This window comes from Platichthys flesus, chromosome 10 (genome assembly GCF_949316205.1).
Source record: "Platichthys flesus chromosome 10, fPlaFle2.1, whole genome shotgun sequence".
NCBI classification, from domain to species: Eukaryota; Metazoa; Chordata; class Actinopteri; order Pleuronectiformes; family Pleuronectidae; genus Platichthys; species Platichthys flesus.
This window is the reverse complement of record NC_084954.1, coordinates 17990320-18011913: the sequence shown is the minus strand read 5'-3', so window position 1 is coordinate 18011913 and position 21594 is coordinate 17990320. Positions and strand designations below refer to the sequence as shown.

Below are 21594 nucleotides of genomic sequence, written 5' to 3'. Positions count from 1 at the left end.
TCTCAGTTTAGCATGTCCTGGCCATAGTTTGAAACAATGGAAGCTTTCTCCACATGGGCTGATGTGGACTGCCACAGAAGCAGACAGGCAGACAGATGCACAGACTTACATATAGTCGAGGAGACAGGTTAAGGCGAGTCAAAGACATCCTGCTGTTGCCAACTCTGTGTAATGGGTATTAATAGTTACAGTATTCCCAGTGCCTATTTATCTTCTCACCCACTCAGTACACAATGTGATGGGTCTATATTCAGATTTTTGGGTTATCCGCTACGAATTGGCTTGCAGCAAGGCAAGGGCAACCAGTTCTTAACTGTAGTTCCATATATGCGTTGGTATTGCAGCTATGTCATAAGGCAACATGCTGTTTGTCTACTCATAGTTTGACGGTTTGCCAGGAGTATTTCACTTTCAGAATGAGAGGAAAAAGAAATCACTTTCATTTTGAATGGCTGAAGGGCTGCACAGTGTCATTCCAAATATTTTTATTTAGTGAATACTGTTTTTCAGCATCTTAATATCCTTATTATTTAATATCTCCATGTTAAAGAAACATTTTCTCAAGCTGCAAATGTAAGGCCTTTGCATCTACGGCCACACAAAGAAAATGGCACGAGATAGCAAATAATTCTGAAGTGAATTTCGACATGCCTGACTATTCACTTTAAGGTTTGTTTGGCACATTTGGTTGATAAATGTTCTTCAACAGTTGTTGGGTCACCTGTTCCTTGATGCTAACTTCAAGTCCACTACATCATATATTTTTAAAGACAAACAGAACTGGGATCAATGTCTAAAGACAAATATATTAATCTATAAAAAATGTCACATTGGCAACAACATGCACTCTGATTTTTAGATGTTTCACAAGCAAAACCTTGGAAAAATGCCCCATTGAAATTGAAAGCAAGTATTGACTTGAAGAACATATCACTCAAAAAACAATACAGAAAGGGTCTACGTTAATCTCTTTTTATTGAACCTGATAAGTACAGTCAGAGTCATTCAAAGTTCACTTCACTAGACTCATTAAACCACGTATGTTTTGCTCAGATTTTCCCACTGTAGGTTGGCATCAGTAACTTCGGAGGCCAAGCATCATTAGATTAAACAAAAGGTCATAGCTCTTTTAGTATACATGTCAAAGTGTCCCTAACCCTAACACTATGTCAAACATGATAAGATACTGAACCCCTAACTGTCCCTAATGAGTGTAGCTACAGAAGTGCTCTGTGTGTATGTAGAACACGAATTTGACCTGAACTGTAAAGCTGTTTGGTGGTTAACAGATGTGGTTAAAAAAGAGCTGTAAATGTAATCCATGTGCCGATTAATCTACTGTTCTATTATAAAGCCCTTGTGCCTTTCACCTATCCTTTATATTATTTAACTTGTCATGTTTCCTGTTGTTGATATTTTCCAAGGGTTCTACACAATAATTATTAGCATCCTATTTCTTGCGAAACAGTTGACAAGAGGAAAAAACGTGTGTTTGGAAGAATTTACAAGGGTCATGTCTGGTTGGTTCTGCTCTTCATATAAAACAGCTAGTTGCATATAATGGTAGTTCTGCCTATAAATGTACATAGTGCTCTCTAGCCTCATTCAGTTGCTAAGGTGCTTATTGTGATGGCTTGAATTTAATTTCATGGAAGGCATAGTCAGCATGCACATAGATATGCAAGGGGCACTAACAAAGCAGGTGAATACTTTGGGTCAACATGGTTATGATTATAACATAAACCAGTGTAGAAATCAGTCTAAACTGCCCCATTGTTTAGCAGTATGATAAATATTGTGGGTTTTTTGAGTATCATGCTACACCCTTATCAAAAATGTTATACTATCAGTCAGTGAGGCAGCCTTGGTCAGAGGGCTTTCAGCTAGAAGAGATCAGGTTCAGTAATTTTCCATATCAGCTTAAATCCCTCTGGCAACAGGACATCCTCCAGCACAACCCTTTCCTTCTGTTCTGGTAATGGGAAGTGCCAGTTGTCAGTATTAGGCCAATAACTTGTTTTATTCCAGACTCAGTCAGTTTTCCCCAACCATGTTCTCACTAAATGTCCCGACTGCTACTAATAGTTCAGTGTCCAACCCACTACTTCTTCTGCATTTGCAACATTTCCCGATGTGTTTTACTGAGTTTTTCAAATTAATCACGTTGTTTGAGGTGAAGTTACAGAAAAGATAGCACAGAATTTAATGGACAGTAACAACTCTATGGATGTAGCATGAGTGCACATACGGGAAATGCTGCTACATTGCTGCTACATTGCATAGCTGCAAACAGCTATGCAATGTAGCAGCAAGGAAAATTACAGTTAAGCTATTATGAATATTTGTTTGAGGACAAATCAGAATATGCGCAGTCTGGATGATTACTGGCATAACACAGATGCCAGCTTATCATTGTGTTTTGTCAGAAGACATTCAAAATCATGAAATATTGATTTCAGTTTTTTCTCAAAGCCAAGCTTCCTTTGTTTTTATACCATATCTATCTATTTGTGTCCCTGTCAGAAGACTTCTCACCGAATCGGCAACAGACAGTGTTGTAGATGCCAAGTAAGACTGCTAATCCTGAGTTAAATGTTCTTTTTGTAATTATAATAATGTTATGTTGGTTTTGCAGCACTTGGTCCAGTGGGATGCGGGGGACCCTGAATGTTTGCTCCAGCTGGTGAAGGAGCTCATCCAGCAGTACCACAGCTACCAATGTCAGCGTCTGCGCGAGAGCTCCAGGCTCCTCTTTGAGTACGACAGCCTGCTGGAGGATCCCAATTATGGCCGCAACATGGAGATATACGCCGGACGCAAGAACAGCTGGGTAAGGCCTTCCAAAAAGAGTCACATGATAGTTTTTATAAAATACCTAAATGTTGTCCCCTTGGGAACACTAGTCTGTCTTTTCGTCTGATTGTCAGAGATTAAGATGGAATGATATGAGTAAGGTTTGACTTTTGCTCATGCTCCTTTGCCATTTTTTTAATCCCCTGTGCATAAATTACACACAGTTTTCGATCTGGAAATCTCTGGATGTTTGCTGGAATTTTCCATAGGAAATAGTCTGTAATAAGACTTCCTGTTTGATTGAGCAAAATAACTGGAGCCAGATGAGTCAGAATAATGTATTTTTGGTTTGATTTTGACCAATCACATTTCCACCCCATGGTAAATTAATTTCAGGCCTTTGTGCTGTCCTCTGTTTGCATAAGTGAAGACAAATTCCTGAGGACACAGTGACAGTAACTCATAAACAGGACATAACCCAGTTTTACTCTTCAACTACAAAATGCACATTCAGAGACAGTTGTGTTTATTGGAAAGTCATACATCAAATTAACGTTTCATTTTCAAAAAAGAAAGCATACTTACAGATTTTTTACCTGAGCTGCCCATTTCAAAACTCCATCATTGCTTTGGTACAACAGATAATTCTTTGATTAACGAAGATTTGTCTGGTAAAGTTGATGTTAACTGATGCAGTAAGGTTGTTGCAACATCCAGTCTCTGTGAAGATGATTGTGGTTGAAAAAAGCTCAGTGCTTTATGAAAAGTTATGATATTGGAGATTTTTGGAAATTGCATGTGTTGCAAAGGGGAGGTACCACCTGTCTTTATGATTGCCTCAAATTTATGGTCATTATTCGAGGATTGCAATACTAACTTTGGATATATAAAATGCCCTATTTAGACTGATGTGTTGACTGGTATATTTTGTTAAAATAGGAAAAGAGTGACAATTAAATTACTTATATTCCCCAAAGCAAAGTATTGTTTGGTGCTGTTATCAAAACTCAGCATGATTATTGTTGATGATAATGTTAAGGGCAAATTACCTTTTATTAATGTGTGTCACATACATATTATTGAAGTATTGTGTTTTGTTTCATGAACTGTATATAGTACACTTTACCTCTGCCTCTTGTTCTCCAGACGGGAGAGTTTTCAGCCCGTTTCCTTCTTAAACTCCCGGTGGACTTCAGCAACATTCCCGTCTATCTCCTGAAGGTAACTTCTTCAGAACAATACACATTTTTACCCATTGTAAAGCTCCGCACATTTTCCACATTATGTACCCATGTAAGTGCACCAGACTTGTTTGTCGCTAGTTGGATTGTGCCATGACTTGGATCCTTCTGATATGAGATATCATGAGTGTACATTTGCTTACATGTATGTGTGTCTGTGTTTTGTATGTGTGCAATCATAACAGCTTATTTAAATGAACGTGTGTGTGTGTGTGTGTGTGTGTGTGTGTGTGTGTGTGTGTGTGTGTGTGTGTGTGTGTGTGTGTGTGTGTGTGTGTGTGTGTGTGTGTGTGTGTGTGTGTGTGTGTGTGTGTGTGTGTGTGTGTGTGTGTGTGTGTGTGTGTGTGTGTGTGTGTGTGTGTGTTTAGACTCCGGTCTTGGGGGCTGTGAGTTGACTAATCAGCAAGCCGTCACTCTCGATCTGCTCTGAGCCCCATGGTGTCTGGAGGCAGCTTAGCCCAAACTCTCTCTCTCTCATATCAGTGATTGCCTTCTCGCAATCTCTCCTCTATCTCCACTTCTCTCTTTGCCCCCCACACACACCCTCACCCACCCACCCAGCCCGTGATCCCGCTGGAGGCTCTGGCTCTCTGGCCTTTTCCAGCCTGGCCTCTGTTTCGGTTTGTGAGGAGAAATGATGATAAACATAAGGGAAACAGCAGTCATCATCAGGCTCACATCAGGCTTTGTCCCCCTGTCTCTCTGACCAGGAGCACTGAGACTCGTTACTCTCTCTCTCAGCAGTCTTTGTGTGTACCCAACCAAAAGTCCTATTTCAGAGCCACACTGTTGGTCCTGATGGATATTTTTTACCAGTGTGTGTTATTGCAGGAAAGTTTCTAGACTCATTCCTGGTGGGAAGCAGTACTGTGACATTTTATTTCAAACAAGCACGCTGTCACTGTGTCACTTGCTGAAAGTTTCTATGCAAGGGCTTTCAAAAGCAAGGGAGAAACGCTGACACCTTGAACCAGGGGATGGCGGTGGCTGTATAGCCACTGACACAATGTTATTTCAGATGAACTCTGTAATATTTAGTGATTTTATCACAATATCATGGACATGAACGTGCATTCCTGTCACACTAGTCGTACCATGCACACACACACACACACACATTCATTCTCTTGCAGCACTGTGCTGTCCTTTGGCAGATACGGTATACATAGTATCACCATGGGAGCTGAAGAGATAGGAAGAGTATCGTCTTGCAGAGAATAAAGTAATGAACATGAGCCCACACCTTGTCCACCTCCGCATTAGGAATGGGATTATGCAGCGTATAGGCTGGACTCTGAGAACACACATGTGCTGTATGCCAAGCCGATGACCTGAATTTTCCGTTTGACAGTTGTTGTACAGTTAGTTCCGTCAGCGTTGAGTGTGTTTGTGCATTTATTCACTGTAAGTAATTCCGTAGATGTAGAGCAGTTGAGGTGCCGTTAATTAACTCACTACGGTACTTTCTGATTGAACTGGCAGATCTTCTACATGTTTTTCCACTGTAAAGGAACATTCCAAAATTCTACTGGATTCACTTATATCATTCAATTTGTTACTGTTGGTCTTGCAGGGAAAATTCTCCACCTTTTGAAGACTAGGCCTAAACATGGAGCAAATGTGATTTTCAAGAGTTATGAGCTATTAGGGAGAAGAAATGTCCATTTAAGGGTCATTGACGTGACGCCTATATTTTCTGTCCGACTGCATTTTCTCAGTTAATAGAAAGGTTAAAATACACAAAGAAATATCATATATATGTACTAACTCTCCCATATATGTACCCATTTTAATTTTCCTGAAAAATATTATTTTTTTCAATGTTTCTGTTATTTAAAGTGTCAAAATATCATGTGGTGCAACCGTCCGGCCATGACTGCTGTTTGGAAAACTTCTTTGAAATTACTCAAACTCTAATCAAATTTATTTTCTGCCCTATTTGGCATGATTTTAAAAGTGTTTTTTAGCCCTGTACAAAATTGCATAGCATTTTTATAAATATTTCCATCATAGTATAGAAACAAACTTTTTCCGATGATGTCCATTTGATGAAATATCATGTGGTGCGACCATCAAGAAACAACCTATTTGGGACTTTTATGTTGAAATCCATTCAAAGACAGGAAGTTGCATTGTCAACCATTTTGCCAAGGACCCATGAAAGAAAGAACAGGTTTGTAACTCTCTCTCAATTTTAGAAAAAATAACCTTTTGAAGAGCTAGTATGTAGTTGCCACATTTGGATATCATGTGGTGCGACCTCAAAAAAACTATGAATTTTAAGTTATTTCCTAAAGTATATATTTTTATCATAAATTTCATAGTAACCTTTTTTGCTAACCTAGCTTGTTTTCTTTAGGAGTCCAATTCTGTGCCTGTTAACTTTGACTGAACTAGAAACTATCATGTGGTGCGACCAAATATCATGTGGTGCGACCATTGCAGAGGGTTTTACATGATAGATATATGTCCTAGATAAGGAGTTTTAGTGGTTTTATGTTAAATTAAGGATGTATATACATAGAGTACTTTATTTTTAATAATTTTTTTTCTAAGATTTCTGAAACAATGGTTTGCTTATGTTTTACAATAATGTGATAACATATCACCGACAAATTTGAGCATGTAATTTCACTTTTGTAATATTGATTTATTATTTATTTTTGTATATGTATAACTGTTTTAATCTATTTTACCAGATGCCACTTTCAAGCAAAATAAAAACCGCTCGCCATAGGCAGCGTGTTAATTCTGACCCTGCAGCAAGAGCAGAGTACCTTGCTCGGAGAAGAGAAAGGTATGTTAAAACTTTGAAAAATTGAAAACTACTAATAAAGCCACATTAATTACTTCTTGTTTTAATGTGTTTTTCATTACCTATAGGAAATGCATTTTTTCCTTAAAATGTTCACATCTTCTGTCATCTATTATTAGTCCAAAACAACTTTATGATTTATGGCATCATGATTTCAGCTACGAGAGGAGAAAACAGCAGGGAAAGATTCCATATGTCAAGTCCAGTGAGCTGACAGAGAGAGAGAAAAAGAAACAGAGAGAGAAATGGAGGGCTTCATCCAGTGCATACAGGGAAAGAAAAAATATGGCAAACGCTTTGCTAGACCTTACACCGCCATCAATGGAGAACATTCCACAAGATCCAGTTGATGTAGTACAAGAGCATCCAGAAAATGCAGGTCAAGCTGCGGTAGACCCCATACCCCTAAATGGCGATTTTAATCCACCAGTGTCCTCAACACCAGAGAGAGAGCGAAGGAAGACATCTTCAGCAGAGAAACGTGGCAAAAGACTGCAGAAAGACAATTGTAAAATGAAAAAGCAGGTCTTACTTCTGAGGAAACAGCTGGCAGAGATGAAAAAACGCAATGATAAATTCAGAAAGAGGGAGAAAAGTTTAGTGGCAAGACAAAAAGAAGGCCTAAGTGAAAAATTCAAGATAAGGGGGTGCAAGAAACTGTCAGCACAGAGAAAGCAAGCTGTTATAAATTTTCTGTCTAGAGATGAAAACAGTCATCTTTTAGCTGGGAAAAAAGACACCATCACCAAAAATAAACAGAAAATGCAAAGAAGAGTTCTAACAAAGCCCCTCAATGAGCTCCATGCACAATATAAAACAGAGGTGGAACAGCATCTCTCCATGTCTTACAGACAATTTGCCAGAAGACGGCCTTTTTTTATCACAGAGCCGAAGACCAGTGATAGAAGTACATGTGCATGTATGGAACATGAGAATATCCAGCTATTGGTTAAAAAACTCGCCAAGAAAGGGCTGTTGAATACAACCAGCACCTCGGAATTAGTGAGAATGATAGTGTGTGACCCCAAAAATAAAGCATGCATGGATCGTGTATGTCTGAAATGCTGCTTTAACGAAATAGATTTTCCTGAGACAGACTGCACTGAGGTTTCTTGGGAACAATGGGTGCGGGTTACTTCAACGAACGGGGAGAAAACCTTTGCAAATGTTGTAAAACAAACATACACAGGGGCAATCCAGGACTTAAAAGAGCTGTTCCAAAATAAGCTAGAAGCTTTAGCCATTCATCAATTCAACTGGATCCATCAAACAGAACAGTTTCGTGACTTAAAACAAAATCTGAATGAATCCGAAGCTGTTCTGCATATAGATTTTTCGGAAAACTATGCCTGCAAGATGAGTACAGAAATTCAAGCTTATCATTTTGGAGGCAGCCGAAAGCAGGCGACATTACACACTGCTGTCCTCTACACAGTCCATGGCACCAAATCCTACGCAACATTGGCAGACAGACTCCGCCATGATGAGCGGGCAGTGTGGGCACACCTGGAGCCCATACTGAAGGAGCTTCGGGCAACCTGCCCACAGATTACAATTCTCCATGTAATCAGTGATGGACCTGTTACACAGTACAGGAACAAGGCAAACTTTTACCTCCTTAGTACTGTGCCTTTCCTTACAGGTTTCAAGCATGTCACATGGAACTATTCAGAAATGTCCCATGGAAAGGGGGCCCCAGACGGCATTGGTGGTGCCGTTAAGAGGGAGGCAGATCGCTATGTTCAACGAGGAGGCGAGCTGCAGACTCCACTGGACTTTTACGAAATGCTGGCCAAAAAATCTTGCTCAATTATTACTTACCACTGGATAAGCGAGGAGAGCATTCAGAAATATGATGAGCTGATTCCAGGTAAATTGACGGCTGTGAGGGGCACTTTAAAGATACACCAGGTTTTATCTTCAGAAGTTGCACAAATTAGTCATAGGGAGGTGTCATGCTTCTGCAAGCATGCAGAAATGAAGACTTGCCTATGTTACCAGCCAGTGAAGGTAGACCTGAGGGACACCATGTGCCACATTGAGGATCCCTCAAGCAATCCTGAGCCACCAAGTGAACAAGCTATACTTCAAGACTTGAGTGGCAAGTTTGTCATTGTAACCTACGATGAGCTTCCATATGTAGGCCAGGTCCTTGAAGTTGTGGGAGAGGAAGTCCAGGTTAGCTCCATGCGTCAGTCTGGTGAAAAGAACTTATTTATGTGGCCACAAACTCCAGATGTAATTTTCTATGATAAGCAAGATGTCCAAGCTGTTATTTCAGAACCTGAGCCAGCAACCTCACGCTGCTCTAGGTTGAGCATCAAAGATTGGGAAAAGTTCAAAAAGGTCTGGGGTTAAAGAAATGCCTGCAATTTAAACCAAGTGCACCACATTTACAGGTCAAGTTTAATGAAATGTTTCTTCACAGCAATGTGTGTTGCACTTAAATGTTTGTGAGTTTTTGTTAAAGAAAATTCTATATATAATGTTTGTGTTTATAAAAGATTGGGCAAAGTTCAAAAAGGTCTGGGGTTAATTAATGCCTGCAATTTAAACCAAGTGCACCGCATTTACAGGTCAAGTTTAATGAAATGTTTGTTCACAGCAACGTGTGTTGCACTTAAATGTTTGTGAGTTTTTGTTAAAGAAAAATGTATATATAATGTTTGTGTTCATAAAAGTTCTATCAAATTTGAATACAATCTGGTTTTAATAAATTTTTTGAATGGAATTTATTGTTTATTGGTCTCTTTAAACAATAGGAGGTTTTCATATCATTTGGAGCGACCACCCATCATGTGGTACGACCAATAATAGCAAGACCTGTAAGAAATTCTAAGTGAAATATCAAATTTCTGGGGCTGAAATATTAATCACTGATACAATATGCTTAAATTGATGACATTTTTTTGGATTTTTTTCTAGTTTTATGCGCTTTACAGGAAAAATAAGTCTGTTAACTACATTTAAGAAGGGGACTGTGACATTATATAACAAAAATATGAGGATTATTTACAAAATCTCAAAAGAAATGCAATTAGTTTGTTTCTAATGACTTTATAGTATTGAAAAATTAAAAAGAAAAATTTAAGTATTTTAAGGAAATTTATTAATTTTGAAATAAATCACGGTCGCACCAAATGACATTTTTAAGGCCACGGCCAATTCATCTAGGTGAAAAAACACTAAAATCACTTAATTTGAAATTCTTATATGATTTTATGTGTACACAACATTCCAAATGTCTGAACAATTATAATAGATTTTATTATTTTTTGTATTTTAAAATTGGCCTGTTGAAAATCCTTATACGTCATTGACCCTTAAATAGGCTTTTGTGTTTATTAAAATACAATTCTTAGAAAAATGTGAATGCCTTTGAGAATCAACTGTTGCCATGCTAAGCAACCTTTAAATCTATATTTGAATGATGTAGGATATTTTTTATCATATATTTATTACCACAGAAATCACAACCAATAAAATAACTTATCTGAGGTTTGACATCTTACTTCATTGACTGAGCTCTGCGTCTGATGGTCACTGCCTAGATCGGTCTGCTAATCTTTCTACACCTTCTTTGTCATTTTCATGGAAACATGGTTTTAAATGAAAACCACTCATCACTTTGTAAATGTGGCAGTTTTCAGTTTAGATTTGATTAGCAGATTGTTTTTTTCAGCTTTCCTTTTTAAAGGGACCACTGTGCTGAGTGACGGCCATACAGTGAATATGAAGATGGATGACACTTCACTACTTCCTCCCACTTTCCATAAATCTCAAATATCCCAGATTTGAGTGTTGCATTCTTGTGCTGATTACGTCATTTGGAGCCAGGGTTAGACCAGTATGATGGTCTATATAAACCATATATGACAGAAACCATATTGGAGAGTATTTCGTTTGGTCAATGTCCCAATCACAAACATGGAGGAGGAGGGATTTATGACCTATAGTGCAGCCAGACTTCGGGGGCAAATGAAGACACTTTGGCTTCACTTTTGGGGAGCTGTCCTATAATCTATTTCTAGGTAAGGTCTATGGTGCTGACACACAGGGCGATTGGTGGAAAAATGGTGTAAGCAGTCGAACTTGTCTCAACTTTTGCTGCGAGACAATGCACTGCAATCTGGCTAGCTGGAGTGATAACTATTAAAATTAACATACTGGCAGTAACCACTGCTACATGCATTATTTAGCACAGGGCTGTTTTTGAATGCATTCCAGCCTATCTAATACCTGGTGGTTTTCTTTCTACAAAAATTTCAAAATGATGATACACTGCAGACAGAGTACAAGCCATCAGCCAGGTACTGTAGGTAGAGGTCAGACTGTTGACCCTCATTTGAATCAAACTCTCATCAATTCCATGGATGTCCTTGCTTGAGGAGGGAGGGTTTGGCACTGAAGCGGAAATCTGTTCAGACATAGGCTACTCTACGGTGCTCGTGAACGCTGAGATGGTGCTGGTGGGCGCAGGGCTGTGGAGGACGACTGTTACCTGGAGCGAAGCATCCGCGTGGTGTGAGCTCACCACAGTGGACATGTTTACCTTCCCGCATGGACTGGCCAGCCTCAGGGAGGGGGGAGGAACTCTGGCTTACTTACTTATTTATTTATTTTGAAAGGGGCGCAGTCACAGTCAAAATGAAAGAGTAGGAAGGACACGAGATGAAGATATTGAAATGCACACAGATGCGTGTTGGCAGTTTTCTTCCTCTTTAAAGGGCATGTAGTTCTCTTGGGCACTGTTTCAGTGATTGTACCTTGACCTCTGGGTTGTCACCACTTTCAGTCATACCCTTTCGTTTAGCTTTGGCCTTTGACCTCCCACTTCATGGCATATTTGTGATGTTTTGCACTGAAGTTTGAAGTTCCTGTTATGTTTGCATAACAGATTTATTCTGAAAGCCAATATGAGATAAAACCAGCCTTAAATATTCAGGCCTAAATGTATAATGGCGTAAAACGTGTACTATTAATCCTGAAATATAAAAATTGTATATCTAACTTCACAATGCAGAAAACATTTTTCCTTTAATTACAACCATGGCCTTTTTTGGCCCTTTGTCTGGTCATCCTTGCCCCGTAGAGCAAACATATATAAATTTATATATGTATGTGTAGCGGCGGCTTGGCTCTAAATGTCTACACTGATCAGAGCGGAGTGATGCCACATTCGTGACTGAGCCCTCTGCTCTCGCTTCACTTAAGCTTTGTTTCCCCCACAAGCACTGACCCATGTCACCAGCTCGAAAAGCTGTGTGTGTGTGTGTGTGTGTGTGTGTGTGTGTGTGTGTGTGGGTGTGGGTGTGTGGGTGGTGGTGGGGGGGGGGGGGGGTTTGGGGTCCTCAGCTGTCATTGATCCAACAACAGGATCTTTCAGGTGACCAAACTTTTGGGATATCTAACTGATATCTGCTGTGGTCTGTGACTGATAAATGATGGAGGCACATGGAATAGTTATAGCGCTGTGTGCTCTTTAGCACATCACTGAGCAATTGCATCAGAGCCGCTGCTAAGACCCTCTGCCGCTGTCTGCTCATGATGTGATTGGGGTACGGATGGGAGAAAAATATCTTGGTAATTATTGCGATCATTTTTTGCCTAATCAGACAGTATTAAATGCGTATTGCCAAAGTACAACTGTGAACGTTAGGCGTTAATATTTCTAGATTCGAGCTCTTTAAAATGAACGATGAGCTGTGAACAGAGCATTTATTTAACTAAGAAAATCATACAATTGTGAAGAGAAATATCCAGTCTTGACAGTATAAATCCTCTTAAACCCCATGTGTAATGTTTACAGCCGCTGATGTTTCTATTAAAGTTGTAAAAAGCACTTACCGTTCAGTTTGCTGCTGAGGGTTTTTCCTGATAACCCCGTTGCTCCTCCCAGCGGATGGGTCTAATTGCTGATTTTTTTAACTCTAAGCTTGTACATTCTTCATGTTTTGATGGATCATGATGCTTCATGTCGGCCTGCTGTATTTCCCATCTTCGTTGGCACTCATCGAATATGTGGAAGAACGGTCCCAACATTTAAGGAAATGTGCTTTTTTCTTAAGTTATACAGATAGGAAGATAAGAAGATTATTATCGCTCTTGATTCTGTGCATAAAATCTGAACCTTCCGCTAGCAGCTTTAAGCTTAGGACAAGCAAATAGACTGATAAAAAAAGCTCTTTAAAACAGAAACTCTGGAAAATTGGGTTTGTCTTTCACATATGAAGAAGGCAGCATGATATTGTCCAGATCAGATGCGTTAACAACTACAGGAAAATATCTGGAACATTTAGATAAGGAGTAGCGTCTTAGCAGTGCTTGTAGGAAACAGGACATGATGTATAGATTCCACTGTGGAAGTTACATGTTTTTGTTTACATCATATCAACACGGACATTTGTAGGCGTCTTCTGGGTATGGCTCCACATTTTCTCCCGGAGATATTATTAGTTTTTCCTGATTGGCGTCCGATGCATGTTAAAAAGATCAGTGACAGGCCCACCCACTCAAGGACATTTCCCTTCCCTATTCTCTCATGGACTCCCTTGGACATTTCAGTAAGGGTCTGGCAGGAATGGTTGCGGAAACTGCCACACTGGACATTTGCATCCTCCCATAGAGACAGTTTTTTGAGAATGTCCAGACTGCAGTGCATGTCTGAAAGCAGCTATATAGGGAAGAGCTCTGAGCAGTTGTCATGCATCCGGTGGAGACACCAGAGAAATTTACAGAGCCCCTTCCAGCCAAGAAATAATCTGGCACACGACTCCTTATTAAACCTTGAGTTGTCGTAGTTGATTTCTTTACAGATTAGACTTACATCGTTGGAGGTGCTGTTCGATAGATTTTGCTTGACATAAAAAAAGAGTTATACTTGTCGTTGCCTTATTTCCAGCCTCTGCATTCTATGCAGAGCCTCGTATATTGGAAGTAAAGATATGAGAGGGCTATAGATCTTCTCATCTAACTCTGTGAGAAAGCAAATAAGAATATTTCCCAAAATCATGAACTTCTCTTCTAAAGCCGCATTTTTACATATTTTAACCTTTTTATATACAAAGCCTCACCACTGCCTAGCAACTGGTATCCTGCATCCCCCCAGGTGATCTTTGCATCCTGCAGAAATGACCTGAGGGTGGGCTGCATTGAGCCCGGGGCGTCCCTGTATCTTCATTTTGTCTGTTCAAGCTGTGCATGCTTTCAACAAGAGCACTTACATCTAATTATTTTTACTCTAATTATTACAAGCATACACACACAGAAGAACACAAGAACACACACACACACACACACACACACACTTTAACCTTCAAAGCTCCACGGGCAGCTACTGACAGGGGGAGGGTCAGGGTGAAGCGGAGCCTCTGGCTTTCATTCTGTCTAATTTGTGGTGCCAGCGTCAGTGACTCGATTATTTCTGTACCTCCTTTTCATTTCATGTCATGTTTTTTTGTTCTTTCATGCAAATGTCAGTTCCTAAATCAGCACTTAGCAAAAGCTGCAATCCCAGACACTGCTAGCATTTTTCTGGTGAGTGAGACATTTTAAATTCAAACAAATCTGAGTTAAATTGTAAAACAAAATAGCAGCCACATATGGTAAAATTCCTTTTTGTTGTCTTTCCAAGTTAAGATCTTGATTATTAATAGATATTTAATGTAAACAGGAGATCATTTGGGTTTTAATGACATTTCTTTCTCTTATCAAATCACTATTTACTGTTATATATCAGCTTCAGTAAACATTTCACAAAGGAGGAGAAAACATGAAAATGTCCTCGTAATGATCCTCTGAAAACGTGCTTGTGATGTTCCTTGGGGCCGTGTTTATCAGCCACAGTCTTCCACCTCAGTTGCAGGAGGGTGAGAGAGCAGCGCTGTTCCCTCTGGAGGGAAGACTTAAGGTATTATAGGGGTTGGCAGCAAAGTGAGGGGCAAGTATATCCTAATCATATTGTCTATGCACAGGACCCATTTCAGCTGTGGTTACGTACAAATATTTGATTAGAATGCATAATTTTAACATTAGAAGGAATCTGAGTTAAACCCACGACTAAAGCTCATTGATTTGAAGATAATTACTGGTATTCTTCTGATCAATATTGAGATTACAATTCAAGTTGTGATAATTTTCTTTAAGCATAATGGCATTCCTGTATCTTTGTTTAATTGTTGTCCTCCACAAAATGAGCTTCATCATAAAATCAACTGAACCAGTTTAAATAAAGACCTGTTTCAGTTGTGAACATAAAACAGTGATATGATGTAGTTGCCTCCACCAAGGAGATAATGATTTCATGTGTTGGTCTGTCTCCCAATGGAAATACTCAAAAAACTACATCACCGATTTTCATTCAAATATATGGTGAGTTGGGACATGGCCAAATAAATAATTTATAGATTTGGTTGCAGATCTGGATGAATGTGTTTATATTATATTAGGGGATCATGGTTGGGTAAAAAAATTTAAATTGAGATTCATATCAATGATCTGATGTTGATTCACTGAATTCTCGCGACCAAGCTTTTAACATGTCTTTTATACTCTATGGTCTTTTCCCATGGATGCATGAAGCTTTAAGCCTGTTAACCTGACATGAACCAGTCATCTCGCACAATGAGATCTGGCCGAGCAAGAGACATAAAACATGACGGGAGCTGCTCCACTGATGGTACCGCCAAGCCTCAGGGAAAATGTCTTGTTGCATTTTGGATTTTAAAATCTGTAAAGACAGTGAGGAGCTGGACAATAGCTAATCTTTATGCATCCTGTGTAACCTGTGTGGTGTCCTGTGAGAAACTGTCCCCAAAAACTAATAGTTGCTTTCCAAAGCCTCATTAATACAATAGAAGCACCGAAAATTGTACTGACACACAAACAGTTCAGTGAGTTTGCATCTGAAACCTGTGTGCTGTTGTGACACAGCATCTCACACACTTTGCTCATTTCTCTTCACTGAAAAAACACTGTATTTATTCAGTACGTATTCAAACCGCTGGTTATTGCGCAGAAGCTTTCTTAGACAATCACAGCAAAGTGGATATTTTCCCTGAGGTATTAGCGAAGATTACAGATCTTTGCAGAGACTTTACATTGACTGTCTGGTGGTTTGTTTTTAAACTATTAAGTTGTTGTTCATGATACACTGCAGATAATCTGTACAGTTAATATATGGCATACCTGTTTTTAAATTGTAAATAAAAAAAAGTATAGCTGTTTCTGTTTAAATGTAGAGATCCAAAGTATAAGATTCCTTTTTATAACCATGCAGAATTGGTGTTTCTTATTGAAACATCCAAAATCCATTTTAAATTAGTTCGAATCACAAATCAAATCAAATTGACCTTTTAAATCAATTCTCAAAATCTGTGGCCTTACCCAGCCACATACATTGTTTTATTATTATTTATTGTCACATCAGAAACTCCAGTGAAATTGAGCACTAGATATGTTATCAATAAAGTATTCAGCTAGCAGAAAAACATCTAAAACGTTTACATTAATGCTTTAACTGTTGAGTATTGTACCCAGCACGATATCCAGGATAATATATTTTACTAAAGAGTATAAAATTGGTGTATACCATTGCTACATAGATTCCTTGGAGACAACCTTCTTTTAACACATTAAATATACCTTTTCTTCACCCATATTGTTTACACTGCTCCCAGGCATGTTACACTACAAAGTTTAAAATGTCATTTGAATTATTAACCTCCACTGAAAGCTTCTGCCTCCTCACCCCAGTGTGTTCCCTCTGCACAACTCCGGTTTTGACACTGCCACTATAAAAAACATCTCTATAACCTATAGCCCGTATAACCGTTTATTGTGTTGGTGTTAAATGGGTTATTGAGGGATCAAACCGCATGCCTTACTGAGAGGTCGCCTTTTATTAATTCAGGGGGCTGATTACGTAGGTGTTGCTTATTAAACACAGCTGATTTCACCAACCCACTCTTCACATCTATTTCTTCATTGGCTGATATTGATATTATGTGTCTCCAAGTGTGGGTTTTATAATAGATCACAAACATTAGCACACTCAGTCATGGCCAAGTAATGAACTCATTATCTACACAGAAAATGATGGAGCGGTGCACAGTTTACAAAATAAAAATTATATTGATTTATTGAGTTTAGAGCAAATCTGACTAATGATATATTTTCTCAGAAAATATATTATCGGGAAAATATATTACTACTATAAGATTTATTAATCTCAAAAAACATTGTGTTTAAAATTGAATATAATCTTATTTATTGTATTGAAGGTGTGCACATTGTTTTCAGTCAGATGAAGTGTTGTATTTGATAAGATACAAATACAATATAAAACACTTGCCTATTGTGGAATAAACAGATGGGTATTTTCTTTACAATAAGTTGGTTCATACATTTCTGCACATAAAATAACTTAACTAATTCAGGTGTCTCATAAGGAGACATTTATTCAGGTTTGACTAAATCCCCAATAGTGCTTTACGCTTTGATGCAATTGAATTAAAACTTGAAATTGCAATTCGTTCAAAGAAAGAAAGATTACAAAATGAAGAGCTGTTAAGCATCACACACGTTGAGTAAAGTAATATCAGTTTCAAACATATGTTATTCTAGTGACATTTAGTCTCCAATCCACACGTGGTGGAATAATTCTATTGTGTAATTGAAAGAATTCCCAGAAAATTGTACATGTGCAGTCTAGTGTTATCATCTAATCTATTTTTTGGTTTTGTTGACTCACTCAACTGATAATTAGGTTTCAATGAAAGAGGACAGAGAAAAGCAGCAAATCTTCACATTTGAGGTGTTAAATCAGACAATATTTAGCATTTTGCTTTGAATAAATTTAGTTAAAGAATTGTTTAACACAAGTGTTGTAGAATAATTTTATGTAAATCAACCAATAGATTAATTAGTCCATTGTATTAGGGCGCTGTTTCTGAGCAGGGTCCAGTTCACTGCATCAGTGCATAGAATGAAGTCATAGATATTTTCCAATTATACTTGTTTTTTCCATATTTTTGCCTCGGCATATACACAGCGCAAGAACAAATATCATAGCTGTCAATGAAATCTCTACATAGCCAGAAAATCCCCCTGATATGTATCGTGTTGTCTTTCACAATACTCAAAATACAGTCAAGGACTTTCACTAATCATTCTAACAATTGCATTAACCTTGGAGTTTCTCTAACTCATTTAAAGCTGTCAAATAAAATTTTGCTACAGAAATGCCAGAACTTGAACATGACAGAAAGTGTCCGCATCCTATTTAACCATGGGAAATGGTAAATATTGTTGTAATCCCTTATAGTAGCATTTTGCAAGTGCCATGATTCTCAGAGTCTTATCAATCTATGAACCAGAAAACACTTTATAACCTAAGTCCTCCATGCAAAACCTAGATAAAGAGAGCTGGAGAGTGACACAAAGCCCCTTATGTGCCTGCCTACACTGAATCACCACTGGCAACAGAGCACCTTTTGGGTTTTCCGGGCCTAGCACTCATGCTTATTTATGTGTTTGTCCAAATGTTCTTGTCCCCTTTTTGTGAGGACATGGTGACCACCACAGCTTTTAAAGAGATAACTCAACAAACCTCATCAGCCAGCAGCAGCTGTGGTTACCTTACCTTTCCGGTTGCCACATAATTGTCCCTCCTTTCTCAACTGCTCCTGAGGCCTTCGTTGTTGCGGTTTTCTGTCCAGCCTACGTCCCCCTCCGCATGGCAGTTGAGCATTTGGAGAAGTCGTGGCTGAAGATAGCCTGCTGCGTCACATGCTGAGTCTTTCACAATTTTCTGCACAGACTTGGAATACAACTCTTTAGCCACTACACAAACACAGGCACACACAAACACACACACATGAAAACACGTATAGGCATTCTTACACAACCATGCACGTATATTCCTTCCAAGTGAACATGTGGTTGTGACAAAGGAGACTGTGTCTTTAACGTCATCAAGTGTGACTACAGCACCCAACATTTAGGATTCATTGAGGCTATAATTAAAATGGCCCTCAGTCGACCATTACAGCTGGCTGTGCTGTCAATAATGTCTATTGTGTCATTTGCTGTGTCATGACCAGGACAGAGGATTCTTAAGACTTGTCTGCTGTGCTCGTCGACAGTCTCACTTATCTGTTGGTTTGACCGGCTGGTTGTGGTTTTTACCACATGGCTGCACATTAGGTCAAAAGAGCTGTTGTCAGTGGAGGGAACTGAATAGAATTGGCTGTTTCTGGATGATTCAGCCCAGAACGACTGCTGTGTTACCAATTCTGATGATCCTATGACAACATGAAAAACAAAAAAGATCATCATCTAATTGGGTGCCTTCCATTTATTACCTTTTTGTCTTTCTATTCTTGGCCTGTCTGCTATTTTGAGAGAAAGCTTGGACCTGTGCGTGACTATTGAGCATTCGCTGCCAAAGCAAGTGGTTGTAATTTGTGGCCTTGCCGTGCCCTTGCACGGTAAACACTGACTAAGAGCTCAGGAATCTTAAGAGCTATAAAATAATTGCAGGTTACTCCCATAATGCCCAGAGTGGTGTGCTGCTCCTTGCCTTAGTTCTGCTTCTTCTGTCTCTTCTCTTTTTTTTCTGTCTCGTGTTTGCTGTAGCTCCTTGTGTTATACAAAAAAGTGATGCGTTTCTCATTGTGTATGTGCTCTTCTTCATGTTCTTTTCAGACATGAACTCTGAAAAGACGCCTAAAATTGGGGTCCAGACATTTTCTTGAGTTTGGCAAACGCAAAGGACTTTAGGGGCAAACTTAAGCCAGAGTTGGCCTTTCATATAAGATAAATTGTACACGTCATTTTCATAACAACAGGATCTTTTTTTTTACTCTCAGGCAAGGGTTAGCGTCTGTCGTCTCTTGTGGGGAAAAGCTCTCGAATCTCATTGTTTTTCCAAGTGGACATCTTTGTCTGGCTGTTTTTTGTATGGAACCCTGCAGCATTGTGTCTGTCGTGTGTTAGAAATAAGAAACTAATTTTGTCCGCCGTCTGGCCAATTTCTGTATAATGAACACGAAGGCCTGTTGAAATAATTTTTGTATTTAAATTCTGTTAACTATATGGTTGTAGATATGTAAAGACAAAGTGGCAACCTAGCGTGATGTCACCCATTGGTATATGAACTGCCGCTTTAAAGCATATTGATCAGCGTCATCTTAGTGGTTTAGAGCGGTCTTTGGTAAAGACATTCAACCTCTCCCCTAAGGGTCTTCTTCAGTTCTGAATGAGCAGTGGGGGTGTCACTTGTATTATTACTGCTACAGCAATCGTTTAAGATGCTGAAGTCACACAAGGCCAAGGGTAAATGGTTGGTTAAATCTCCTGGGAAAGAATGAATGGACCACATTGTAGGTGGAGGATGTGTGGTGTCGTAGAACTTTTCCTCTGTGGATGGCCTTGACAACAATCCCACAGGGGCAAAATAAAATTGTAAATACTTTTAAACAGCCGTTTGTTTCCCCTTCCTTGTGAATTATTTTGTTGGGGTGTGCAGCCAAGATGCCTTTTTTCCAGGGACAGTTTGCTGCCAGTGCTTTCATAGGAATGTCATGACAGTACAGATTACAACACATAGGCAATCTTCAGCTATACTTTGTATGAATACAGGGTAAACCAATGCATTATAAGATGCATTAATTTTGTTTAGTGCTTTGTGAAACTTCTGTTGCTGAGTGATGTGTATCTGTATGGCACTGAGACATGGCATTTAGTAGGAGACCAAGTTGCCCAAAAGACATTGTCAAGTAATTGCCAGTTTGGGCTTCACTAATGCAGTGAATGACTGAAATCTGAAAAGGCCAGCCAATGCTTCCACGCAGATAAACAATTATGTGGCTTTTTAAATGGTGGAAGTATTATGGCTTGGTATGCTCAGGAAGATGAATTTAAATGTCAGCTGTAATGGCTCTAAAGCAGAAAAGCAAAGTGTTAAAAAATACATGGCCATTCTCATTACATTTCTTTTATTTGCATGCATGATGTAATTACAACAAAATTGATATTACTGATTATTTCATTAGATAATCACTATTCCAAATAGCTTGTTTCTAATTATTAGTAATGTTAAAGACAGGATAACACTAAATAACTTTTTATCAATCCACACAACGGGAAAAATTTCACTTGTTACAGCAGCAGACAATGAGGTAGACAAGAGAATAAAAATGTAAAAGGTAATAGAGTGGGAATTTATTAAAACATACAAAATATGGAATATGTACATGATATACATCTTTCACTACCGAACTATTGTTTGTATAGAAATGTCATTGAGTAAATGATACCAAATATGGGTAATATTTGCTCATTGGTGGCTTTTACTCCAATGTGAAAGAGAGAATGTAGGAAACTCTTGTAAGTTTGCTGACGCAGCAAACTGAAACTCCTCTGTTGCAAGATGCTGGATGTAGTTGCAAAAGAGAAGGATACAGTGGGTTGGTGGGTTGTTGGCTATTATTTATAAGCGTAACATCAGTTCTTGGGTTTATTTCAGGGTAAAGATACCAGGGGTCTCTCTGACTTAGATTAAAGAAATATCTTTAAGCGAGACTTTCAAATCTTCATTATCACTATTGTTGGCTGTAATATTCATGTGATGGTAATAGAACCTTTGTATCAACTAGATTTATCTGAATTTTTTGATTAAGTTTTAACTTTAATTTAACTAAAACCTTTATTTTGATACAGCCATTCAGTATGTTTATCTTTAAT

The 21594-nt window shown here is 38.7% G+C and overlaps 1 protein-coding gene across 2 annotated transcripts in view; it reads left to right on the top strand.

Annotated features, from left to right (window-relative positions):
* Positions 1 to 21594, top strand: part of babam2 (BRISC and BRCA1 A complex member 2) — a 78996-nt gene that overhangs the window by 17918 nt on the left and 39484 nt on the right. For both annotated transcript variants that reach the window (XM_062396818.1, XM_062396819.1), the window contains exons 5-6: positions 2636 to 2830; positions 3940 to 4014. In XM_062396818.1, coding sequence (XP_062252802.1) covers positions 2636 to 2830; positions 3940 to 4014 — 270 coding nt within the window. The remainder of the gene's footprint in view (positions 1 to 2635; positions 2831 to 3939; positions 4015 to 21594) is intronic.